This window comes from Silurus aristotelis (assembly GCF_946808225.1).
Source record: "Silurus aristotelis genome assembly, chromosome: 13".
Lineage (NCBI taxonomy): Eukaryota > Metazoa > Chordata > Actinopteri > Siluriformes > Siluridae > Silurus > Silurus aristotelis.
The window spans coordinates 5,965,484-5,978,773 of record NC_139586.1 but is presented as its reverse complement, the minus strand read 5'-3'; the positions used below and the strand labels follow the sequence as shown (position 1 = coordinate 5,978,773).

Genomic DNA, 13,290 nt, shown 5'->3' with positions numbered 1-13,290 from the left:
GGTGTGCGCTTCTTCCATTTCTCGCTAGCCTCCAAAATCTCTCCCTCCTTGGAGGAAGAAATATGGAGCACCGTGCTGTTCTCGCCGGGAGAAGAAACCGCTGAAGGGCGTGCTCCGGGCGTTCACCGGGGAACGATCCAGGTGAGGCCAGAGAGGACCCATTTGTCTCAACGCCTTCTGCTAGATCCACCTGTGAGCCCCACGACCTCCGGCGCTGCTTTGCCTTGGCAAGAGTGGGACCCAAGCCGCGAGGGAGAGCGCCGCATAGCCATTACAGCTACAATGCTAGCAGTTGTCTCCCTCGAGAGCCGACTGAGCATGCTCCTCTCCTAAGCAAACAACACATCAGCTGTGTGTATCCCCCCGAAAGAAGCGAGGGCAAGGAACACACAGTCAGAATTCTGCTTGCTTTTAAAGCTCATGCCTGCACAGATTCACACACAAAGGCGCTTACCTGAACAAACAGAAGCTAGCGTCGGCACCACTGCATGGGCATGTTGTAGCTTCCTGGTCTTGACGTCACCCTGCCCGTGACGTCGCGCCTTGCCGTTAGCCGGATTTCACATGTGATTCAGAGAGTGAGCAACACGGAGGCGTCCCCAAAGCTTTGTGACGCAGCTCGAGTTCCCAAAAGGGAACTCATACTCTATTAAACATATATTTAATAGATATATAGGAAAGAAAAGCATATGACACCTTAGGCCAACAAATTTAAATAAAAATGTTGTTTACAACAAAACGTCCGCAGTTATATCTAGTTTTTCTTTTTGGAGGTTGCTTATAAGCAAATTCTTTATCATTTTATTTCTTTGTTACGGTAAAATGTCACAACGTCAATAATAATCGTTCACCGTTACAGTTTTTCCTCATAAATTATGCGTTTTACCCATACTTGTTATTGTTTGCTTCGGCGCAGTTGCATTCAACTCTCTGGCGTTTATAACATTTAGTAGATGCCCTCATCCAGAGTGACTTTCAATCATCTTATGTATACCACCCAACAGTTGAGGGTTAAGGGCATTGGTCAAGGGCACAAGCACATTTGTGGTGCTGGGATTGAAACCCCAGACCTTTTAATCACAAGTTCAACATTTTAACCATTGGGTTACCACTTACCTTTTTGCTTAGTTTGTAAACAATAGCTGTGTAAAATCTAGAAATTCCCTACTTTTTCAGTGATGGGCCCTGCATTTCACAGCTACGCCTTCAGTGGTGTCCTACCTCTTATTACTATCACTATGATGCCATGTTTATAGAGAAAAACAACATGATAGAGAAACGCAGTATAATAGAGAACCGCAGCACAGACAGGTATCTCACACAAGGAAAATGAAAGCTATTACTAAAACTAGAAACCCAATTAACACAATTTAACAAGTCTCCTTTCACTGCAGCCACAGTTCACTGCAGATTTTACCCCTGGCAACAAGTAATGTGACAGCTGAAGTCTGATCGGATAGAAACTCCAACATAAACAGACACTCATTGCAGCAAGCTTACCTACTGACTTAAAAAACAATTAGACCATGTCATTACAGGTGACCAAATGTCTTCAGTGTCATGGTGATCTTTGTGAAAATAGGTTGTGGAGTAATCTTGCTTGCTCCTGTATTCCGAAATATCTATCACTCATTGCTACTGTGGGCTATTTTAGTGTGTGTGTGTGTGTGTTAATCTACCAGGGGATAGGGTTTTATTTAAGCTTGGTTTTACACATTAACTTGCTTGGATTTAGCACCGGTTTCCACATATTTCATTCATTCATTCATTCATCTTCTCCCGCTTATCCGTAATTCGGGTCGCGGGGGCAGCAGTCTAAACAGGCCCCCGCCTTCGACTGCTGCCCAATCCTCACAGCACCGTCCCTTACGGTCCCTCCTGCAGGTGGTGAGCCCACGGGAAGGTTTCCACATATTTAAGGTTTCTTAATTCTGAAAAGGTCTTTTGTACACAGACAGTAGTAAAGGATAAAACTTATTCGACCACCAGCTACATTTCACCTCAGGCGATGTGTTTAGTGCAGCAGGTACTTTGATTCAGGACTCTAGCTTGTGTGTGTAAGCAAGTCTGGTTGTGTTAAATGCACCTGCTAAATGAATAAATGCAAATGAGATTTTATTATGACAGCATGGACAAAAAGACATTGTTCCATTGTAATACGTTTTTATCTTTCTTTACTATGGCAGTCATATTGCTTTATTCATTGAAGGTTTTGCAGTTGTATGTGCTTTCCTGAAAAGGCATAAACAGCAATAATGCTATGCAATGCTTCATTACTGTATCGTAATATCTCAATAGCCCACGCAGAAAAGTGGCAGCAAATCTATACACTTGTAAATTACTGAACACTGTAACATGGAGAAAAATGAATAAAAACATGCAACGAAGATCAAAAAAATGACAGAGGTGTCAAACAATACAGAAATTTTAACAGACATTTTATTGTTGTAGGTGTGTATTGAAGCGGGTTGTGTTTAACAGTGTGTTAAGGAAATTTTCTGCCACCTAAGATAAAATTTTATTTGAGCAGAAAAATCAAGAATTAATTAACAAACAGGAAATGGTCCCACCATCTCTCAGGAAGGGAGCATGACTTTCTGTATCATGTTCATATAATCCAATAAGTAATTTTGGGAAATATAAAAATATATATTACTATTTTCGACAAAAATATTAGTACTTAAAACATCTGTTTGAAGCACAAATCTGAAAGCATGATTATAGCCTCACTAAAGTGCTCACTCTGGGGTATCGATCGTTTAGCCACGTTCATTCATTCTGAAGGTCAAATCTCTCAGAAATCTGATGGCAAACGTCCTTTTGCCACAGCCTGAGAGCCAGGGAGAAAATCTCCAGATAAATATTTGTTTGCCTTGACGAAAGAGGCAGAGCTAATCGGTTTTCTCAGGGCTGAAATAACTCTTTCCCCTGTCACCTCATTCTGCGCTGAGCTTAAAACAAATATGAGCTTACAACTCAGACCTGTCTGTCTCTAGAGTACATTACAAATGCAATATCTTAGAGCCTGCACTAGCATCCGGAAGGTGCTTAGTTCAAATCCCAGCCCTGTCACAAAGTCATTGCTTTACTGTCCGATGCTCTATTTGCACTTTACAATCTGGCCACTTTAATAGGAACACACATTAAAACTATTATGTAATCATGTGGCAGTAGTTCAAAGCGAAGAATCATGCAGATAAAGTTCAAGAGCTTCGGGTAATATTTACCTCTAACACAGCAGTGTCTACTGTTGTCACAAAATAGTGCAAAAACTATTCAGTGACTCCATAAAGCACTGACTTGGCAGACTCTGGGGCAGACAAGCTATTTGAAGATTCTTGCATAACTTTGAGATTATTTATATAAATTGTGATTTTAGTTAATCTAGTTAAGATATTCAGTCTGTAATTACAGATTTTGTTCAAATGTTTTGTATAGAAGCTCAGCTTACAGTATATATTGTCTAGTTTTTATAGCTTTTGATATACTCTCTTATCCAGGAAGACTTACAGTTATCTGCATTTATAATATAATATTTTAGTGATTATGCTACATGGGAATCTCCTGGGAATTTATTACAGAGTAATGTCTAGATTACACATACTTATGGGACAAAACAAAAATTCTGTCAGCAGTTGGGAAGGCTGGTTTGAACTGACAGAAAATCTAGACTAACTCAAACAACCACTCCTTACAACCACGGTGAGCAGAAAAGCATCTCAAAAACCACAACATACTCATCTGTGATGCAAAGGGTGGCAGCTTTGGGTGCCTTCTGCATTTTCAAGGTCAGTAAAAATCAGATAATGAGATTTTTATAATTAGCTCACCTCTAATCTGGATGTGTTTATACGCTAAGACGTATGAGATGACAGAGCTTGATTTTACACACTTGGCAGAACTCTGAAATCTATTTTCCAGTTTGATAAAAAATAAAAATAAAACAAACACACTTCACTATTTTATTTTCAGCAAAATTAATGCAGTTTCTCCATCACTGATTAGACTAACTGACCATGCCATAATCACTACCTTCATCACTCTTCAAATAGGTGTTCACACTGGTTACTTATCACACTGTTTCTTATCACGCTGGATTCTCGTCATACAATATTTTTGGTTGAATTTTTTTGAGTGAATATACACCTAGCTTGTTTTTAGAGACAGTAAGAAGATGACAGAAAGCTCTGTGTGACCATGGTTTAATAATAAGCTACTCCAATTATATTTACTGACCAAAACAATGCAGAACCACCTTTCTGCTTTCTAATGGCTAACAATAACAAGGATATAATGGAAAACATCTCTGCATACTCCTAAACTTGATAACACTTTAACCATTTTCAGAGCATCGCAAATTATTTCATCATTCTGTTGGGTGATATAAACGCATAAACTGGGTCAGTGGATGTCACATCTGTGCTGCAAGTATTTCAGTGAAGTGCCAAATGTTGCAAACGATGCTGAATCTTGCTGTCACAGACACACAACATGGGCAATGCAAAAACAAGCTCAAATTTGGCCTGGGTGGCACATTTTTTAAATGACAGGTTAAAGCTGGCTAGCTGAGTTAACTTTCTCCTCATTGTACCATTTTTGTACATAGACTCTTTGGCTTTTCTTTTTAATGTTTAAGTTGTGTATTTTCATTTTAAAATTTTTGTATTTTCAAAAAGTCATCCAGCAGATAATAAATAACAAACTACAAAACCTTTTTATAAATTTAGAAGTTTAGTTTTGTTTAGTTTCCAGGCTAAAAAGGTTTGTTAATAACATTGATGCAATCTTAAATGAGCAGTGGTGGACAGGTACATATTAAATGTAATTCTTTACTATACTTTAGTAGCTGTACTTTTGCGTATTTGTACTGCAAGCATGCGGAAAGCCACCATTCAGGGTAGAGCCCGCTCTGTTTGAACTTGTTTTCATTCCCGCTTGGTATGAACAATCTATTCAGCATGAACATACAGTTTTGTGTCAGATTAACAGCAAGCAGAACATTAAGAGAGGAATAAATTATAAACTTCTGACTCTAACTTGCCACAACACCTTATTTAAGTGTTTTTCTTTTCTTTTCTTTTTCATAGTTATAGTTTTTATATACTTTTAAAGAGGCTTTGGACTCAGGATAATTTTCATAGATATCAATCAGTGTTTAAGTAATGAATATCATTATATTAATAGATTGGTGTGCTAAGAGTAACATTAAAGTCTTTTTACATAAACTGAGTGGATTAAGAAAGATTCTTGTAACAAAAATGTATACAGTAGGACAATATGGCCATAATATATAAACTTTCTTTTGGCTTCTCCCATTAGGGGTCGCCACAGCGGGTCATCCGTAATTGTGATCCGCATGTTCGATTTGGCACATGTTTTACACTGGATGCCCTTCCTAACGCAATCCTTCCCATTTATCCGGGCTTGGGACCGGCACTAAGAGTGCACTGGCTTGTGCAACCCTAATGGCTGAGTTATGGCCATAATATATAATATATATAATACATATATATTTTATATATATATATATATATATATATATATATATATATATATATATATATATATATATATATATATATATATATATATATATATATATATATATATATATATATATATATATATATATATATATATATATATATATATATATATATATATATATATATATAAAATATAATTGTTATTGTTTGCTTCGGCGCAGTTGCATTCAACTCTCTGGCGTTTATAACATTTATTAGATGCCCTCATCCAGAGTGCAGTATATTGGATACCTAAGTACATTTGAAGGCAAATACTTTTGCACTTTTACCTAAGTGAAAGTTTAAAGGGAGCATTTTTACTTTTACTGGAGTAATATTTGACCTACTGTATCTCTACTTTTACTCAAGTACATGGTTTGCATACTTCATCCACCACTCTGAATGAGCAATAGATCAAAGTGTGTTAGCCTTTGCAATACAGAAAAATCTAAACTATTGCTAAGAAAGCTCAATAGGTGAACAGTGGTAGTAGAGTGGGTTATACTGAAGATCTCCCTAAGAAGAATGTGAATTTAAAGGCCATATGAGGCTACTGTGGGCATCCCATTCTGGGCCCAGAGTGAATTTCAGGCCATGTGTGAACCTCAGATTTTGGGGCCCAGATGGTGCCACAGTGGACCAACCCAAAGTATAGGCTGACTGTGGCCTGGCCATACTAAGTAGAGTATTAGGCTTCCAGTGGGATCAATTATGGGCCCACAATATGCCCACGGAACTTAAGACGTTCTGATTGCAAGTCTAACACCTTAACCACTGACCTATCTCTTCCTTTCCACACAACATTTAAATTTGTGGCATTTGGCAAATGCCCTTAGCCATAGTGACTTACAAAAGTGTTTCAATGTCTCTATCAGAAAATTCATTCTGAAACTGGTTAATAAGAACACAGACCGAGAATGTCATCAGTATAAAACTGAAAGGAGTGCTATTTTAGATACTGCTGGAAGAGTTGAAGACCATGTTTTCGAAACCTAAAAGGACTAAAAATATTACATAGAACATAGAGTTTACGTAACTCCAACTGCAGGTAAGGTGGAAACAAGATTCAGCTTTCTACCCGATTACGGCCATGAATAGCTGTTATTAAAAACAACTCTGCCATAACTGTTCCCCCCACCCCCCCAATCTTCTGTTTCTTAGATTTGCTTTTAGCATCAAGTATTTTATGTAAATGAGATGTTTATGAGGGTAAATTCTGGCGTCTCTTATGCATACGAGATGTGACTAGTGGGTGGAAGCTTGCATCCACGCAGCTGATTCATCATTTGTGCTCAAATTACCGCTCATTCCAATGTAGCGCAACACTGTCATGACTTCAATTCCAAATACTGAGTAAAATCCATTAAAAATAAAAAAAAACACTCATTTGTCAATTATGCGACTTTGTACTTTATACACATCCTGGGTTAGTTCTAACCTGGTAGGTTAAAACTAACTCAAAATTCACTTGTGGAATAGGAAAATGACTCAGACTGTAAAAATAATAAAACTATGAAATATGAAAATAATGGCTTATAAACAGCATGGTACTCTACTCCTATCTCAAACTCTGCTAAATGATAAACATGCATCATTATGTTAGTGTACTAAGGATGTGCAACTCCAAAACGATGCATCGCGATTCAAATGCCAACTCATATCTGATGCACAATCTTTTCAAACGATTAACACACCATTAACTGTTATGCCGATGCACCAATGTGAAACGGTGAATCGTATTATCCCTATTACATACCAAGTTCCCCCAGGAGCACAGGTGATACTTGGGCAGGGAACTGTATTCCCAAATTCATGTAGACATTATGTGCTTAAATATACTATAGTATTCAATAGTTTATTGTATGAATATGGTGCATAAAGATGGATTATACTCTGCTGCATTTGTAAAAAAAAAAAAATTAATAAATTAAAAAATAAAATTCAAACGTTGCAAAATTATTATAAGAAAAAACTCAGGTACTTAGAAATCATGTACAGAAGCTCCCTGTGTGCAATAAAGTCACTGTACAATGTTTTGTTTTCAGGTCAGGTGACCACATCACACCCACAGACTTTTATTCACAATTTTAAACATACATTTTTTTATGAGAGAAGAATCCAAAAGGATAAAAGAAAGAATTAAAAAGAATATGAAACAATTTTCCCAAACACACACACACACACACACACACACACACACACACACACACACACACACACACACACAAAAGCCATCAAGACAAGCCCTAAACACTGCAATGGTCTCTGAAGCCTGATTTCTATCAGTATTGTTTATATTGATCATTACTTAGCTGAAAAGACAGAATGCCATTAAGTAGTGAATACAAGAAACTAAACAAGAACAGAGGTTTTTTACATGCATATCGCTGCAGTCCTCCTGCTGCTTCTGTCTGAAGGCAGATATACATTGAAAGCAATCACCGACATGGCTACATAAAATCACACACCTGCCTATAGTAAAAAGTCTTAGCCAGCTGGAGGAGGCATTATTAGAATTCATAGAGTAACTACGGATAACATAAATAAGCTTATACAAACCAATACATTTTCAGTGATGTAGGGGGACATTTACTACCCAAGAGAGATAAATAGCTAAGGACCAATGTCAGAAAGAACCTGCTCAATAAAGTAATAATAAAGCTTACCTGTTACAGTCGACGTGAAGCAGTAAATGACTGGTGCTAATAGACAAAGCGATTTTATGCCATTGTCCATCAGCTAGTCGATATGGGAAAGTCTCTGATTGCTGCTTTCCTTTGTGGCGATATTTGTAGCGAATCTCCTCCCGAAGTCCACTACTCTCCAGTTCAAAGTAGCTGGAAAGAAAAAAGAGCACAGTTTTAGCATAAAAAAGGTGCTTTATTTAACCTTTACCTCTTAGGCTTTACATTATTGTGCATATTCATTCATGAAATATGTTTTGGTGATATACAGCCGCGTTTGTATTGTATATTAAAAAATGTGCTTAATTTGGAAAAGGGTGGAAATGGTAGTTTCTATTATCTATAACTGAGATAATTGTAAGTCGCCCTGGATAAGGGCATCTGCCAAATGCCATAAATGTAATGTAAAGTGTAATGTGTGATTAGAAGCAGCACAATTGAAGCAGCAATGAGCAGGACATATCTTGTTTTGAGGGATCATTTGTCTGCAGTAATAAATGTGTCAAAAAGAACAGATTGCCAAGAGTTGAAGTGGTGGCGGATAGAGTGTCATGAAGTGGCCATACATGCTACTTTTTAGAAAATAATGAGGAATGTGGCGTGACATATATTTGAAGACGGTATATCAAGACTGTGTGTTCACTATGTATTGGGGTACTTCAGGCTGTATAATTGTTTTCTAATTTGACACCACAACCCTGAATCTTGAATTTAGCTTATTTCTTTACTTAGTATTTTAACCTTGTTATTGGATTGTTACTATTGATAATAATTGGCCATGACAAAAACTACTGCAATCTGCCAGAGCAATGTTAAATCCCAAAAAACTTATTAGGCTAAAAATGTCATTATGTAGCAGATTATGAGTAAGCTGTTTTCGCTGTATGATGTTGTAATCTTTGTTGAATAGTCTGTAAAATAATTATCTGCTCCTGTCTTGTGTCTTAATTCTCCCTGCATGTGTTTAAAGGTATAGTACAAGGGGACTATAGTATTTTACAAAAGTGAGTACACCCGTCACATTTCAGCAAACATTCAAGTATATCTTTTCAAGGGACAATACTATAGAAATAAAACTTGGATATATTTAAGAGTAGTCAAAGTGCAGCTTGCATAGCAGTATAGATTTACTGTCCTTTAAAAATAACTCAACATACAGCCATTATTGCCTATACAACTGGCAACAAAAGTAAGTAAGTGAACCTGTCAAAACTGTGTCTAAAGTGTCAATATTTTGTGCAAGCACCATTGTTATCCAGCACTGCCTTAATCCTCCTAGGCATGGGATTCACCAGAGCTGCACAGGTTGTTGCTGGGATCCTTTACCACTCCTTCATAATGAATAAACATAGCTGCTGGATGTTAGACACATAGTGCTTCTCCACCTTCCAATTGAAGATGCCCCACAGGTGTTCAGTAGGGTTCAGGTCTGGAGCCTTCACCTTCACCTTCACCTTCAACTTCCTTAACAATGCAGTTGTCATCTTGACTGTGTGTTTGTGGTTGTTATTGTGTTGTAAAACTGATGTTTGGGCCAGTTTCTGAAGGGAAGGCATCATGTTCTGCTTCAGAATGTCATAGTTCATGTTTAAATTCATGTTTCAGCAGCAACAGAACAGTACCAGCAGCACTCATGCAGCCCCACACCATGATGCTAACACCACCATGCTTGTAGGCAAGACAATTGTCTTGGTACACACCAGGGATTCGTCACACATGCTGGACACCCCCTTAGCCAAATAAGTTTATCTTAGTTTTATCAGACCACAGAACATGGCTCCAGTAATTCATGCTTTTGGACACGTTGTCTTCAGCAAACTGTTTGTGAACTTTCTTGTGAGCCAGCTTCAGAAGAGACTTTCTTCTGCATTGTGAGGCGTATGGTCTGAGCACTGTCCATGTCTGCAATCTTTAAAGCAATGCTGCCAGCACTCATATATCTAGTTTTTTAAAGCCAACTACTCAACTTCTTTGATTGACCATTGCAAGGTCTGTTCCGCGTGGAAAACGTCTTCTAAAACCTTTGTACTGTAACTGAGTTTCATGGCGTTACAGATTACAGATTACAGTTACAATTCTAATTTTCAAATCCTCAGAGAGTTCTTTGTCATGAGGTTGCATTTTTAAACATCCAGTGGTCAGTATAAGAGAACTGTACTCAAAGCACTACATTTTAACTGCTCTTATACAAGGCGCAGAGATTTGTATCTTTGTAACATGAAGAATAGGACATGTGGCTTTGCATGGTTAAATGGCGTACAGCTGTTATCACTTAGGGTGCACTTACTTTTGTTGCCAGCTATTTAGACAATAATAGCTGTAGGTTGAATTGTTTTTAGAGGACAGTACATCTATACTGCTATACAAGCTGCACATTGACTACTCTAAAATATATCCAAGTTTCATTTCCATAATATTTTCCCTTGAGAGGATATACTAAAATGGTTGCTGAAATGTGAGAGGTGTACTCACTTTTGTAAAATACTGTACATGTTGTGTGACTGCTCATCTGTTCAGGTCTTTACCTGCAGTGATCTCTGCACTCCTCTACTGCTGTGCAGCAGGATAGTGATGAGTTTGTATAAAATGTTTTATGACAGTCCCAAATAATTATTCATGAGTGGTTAATGAAACACTGCTACACACAGCGATTATACACATTCTGAGCTGTAACTGTGCTTTAATGATGCTTGTGAAAGGTCACTCATCATTACTCACACATTGCTTGCTTTACTTAATAAATCAGCTCCAGGTTACTATGATGAGAAGCATGATTAACCAACCAGGTTTATACATTTTTCTTTCAGGTTTTCTATAGAGAATACTAGTCTTTTAGCTATCCTAAAAAAAAAAAAATAGCTGATGCTTTAAATTCATTAAATGCAATCAAAATCAATTACCATAAATTGCATCTAGTTTACACATACACAGCAAATGAAAAGTCGTTTTTCCTTTGGTTCTTCAACCGCAGTCTAAATATGCTTAAATCAGACTACTGTTATTATTTTCTTTGTCTGTAGATGGAGTGTTTATTTACTTGCAAAATTTTTCGTTCATCTTATAACTGAGCCATGAACACAGCATTTTAGACAGGGCTAACCAGAAACCAGTTAAATCGCAAAGCAGCTAGTATTAGCTAAATAGCTATAAAAGATATTAATAGACTTGCATTTTAGACAACTCCTGCTATCAGTGTATAAATTATTTTCTCCAATAGCTAGTAAAAATACACCAATAAACCTTTGCCCATTTTAGTGTAAGGGGCAGAGCAGCACCGTAACATCGAGATACTGATGCAAAACTGATTGAGCTCCATGTGGTAAAACGTCTTTTAAACATTTTGACTGCTTACACACCAGTGCACTAACTAGTAATACAGTCTTATATAATTTCCACACACAAAACAAGTTGAACACCGACACTATAATCATAGACCCTGCACATAGACCCTGAAAAAAGGGCGTTTGGTAAAGGTACACCCACAACCACAAGTTTTTCTCATTTTCGCAGCAGCCTCTACAAATGCATGAACAGTTTAAAATAAACTGGCCATATATCAAGTCTGACAAGATACATTTCCATTTTGTACCCCCAATTGAACGAGATCAACAGAATAAAATCTGAAAGCTTACGTCATTATTCCAATTCTTTCTAAGCAGAGCCTGCTTTTTTATTTTTTGCCATCACCATCACATTTCCCTCAGCTCTCCTTCCAACCAGCAGGCATTAATATGCATGAAGCCTGAAAGACACACTGCTCTGTGGAATACCAAACAAGGCTTCACAAGCCAAGAGATGTTGCTTTGTTTTTTGTCCTACGCTACTTGCTTATTCTGAGAAAGACAACCAGTAAGAGTGAAAGTTTCCCATGGCAGTGTTGCTAGTTGACCTGGCACAAACACGTCAAAGGGTAAGATCCAATAATATACATAATTTATTTTCTGAGATCTCTAAAAGGAAAATCTATTCTTAAGTGATTACAGGTTGTGTCCTGCGAGAACTCTATGTTCACCTACAAATGATATAAAGCAGAGAAGTCTAGTTTTCACATTTCAGAAAAAAAAGAAGAAAAACTAATTTATCTGGTTTCTCAGCTTTTATTTGGCTGGTTAAATGAAGTGCATGTTGAGAGGAAACGAAAAGTCTACGGTGAATTTGAAAGGTTATAATTTGCAGGTAGGACTACTTTTGAACACGAATTCTCAGTCTAGGTAAATAAGACTCCAAATCGATTTCGAGTTGAACATACAGCTAAATAAGGCTGAAATCAATTTGTCATTTCAAATCAAGACAAGCATTAAAATTGACTGTTTATGCATGAAAACTTGATCAAACAAAGTTTACTTTTCAAACACTTTTCACATTTGATACTTTAACATTGTTTTTTATATTTTTTTTATATATATATATATATATATATATATATATATATATATATATATATATATATATATATATATATATTTTTTTTTTTATATATATATATATATATATATATATATATATATATATATATATATATATATATAAATGCTTTTCATATATTGAGAATGCTTTAAAAAAAATTTTTTTAATAATTTATTTTTATCCATCAACAAAATGGAAAGAAGACAACCAGAAGATAAATGCAAATCACATCAATGTTTATTGTGACCACTTTTTTGGCTTTCAATTCTTACTTTTGCACACTTTCTACACTTGCACAATGGCTGGGATTTTGTAGGCTCAGAGTCAAGTGTATGCTTAATTATTGATACCAAGCAAGTGCTAAAGATCATCAATTCCATATGTAGGTTGAAACACAGCCAATAGACACAATGTTTCAAGACTGAAAATAATTATACTGCATCAGCAAGGACTCTTCCAGGGAAAGATTTCAAAGCAGAATAAGTTTTCATGATGGTTCTTTGTTGGTGACACAGTTGGACATCTTCTGATGTCAAGGCAAGTGAGCATGATGTGTCTTTCATTCCACTGTAATAGTTTCCTTGGCAGTGGGACCCAGGTACTGTCCAGAGAAGAAATGGCCCTCATGGAAGAATTGCAAACAAAAATCCATATATACCTGACATGGAAACAAG

General features: G+C 36.8%; 1 protein-coding gene across 2 annotated transcripts in view; it reads right to left on the bottom strand.

Moving 5' to 3' along the window:
- The window catches only part of LOC310735413 (protein kinase C-binding protein NELL1-like), a 275,873-nt gene that overhangs the window by 194,398 nt on the left and 68,185 nt on the right, over positions 1-13,290 (bottom strand). For both annotated transcript variants that reach the window (XM_083558150.1, XM_083558151.1), the window contains exon 4: positions 8,192-8,362. In XM_083558150.1, the coding sequence (XP_083414276.1) occupies positions 8,192-8,362 (171 nt within the window). The remainder of the gene's footprint in view (positions 1-8,191; positions 8,363-13,290) is intronic.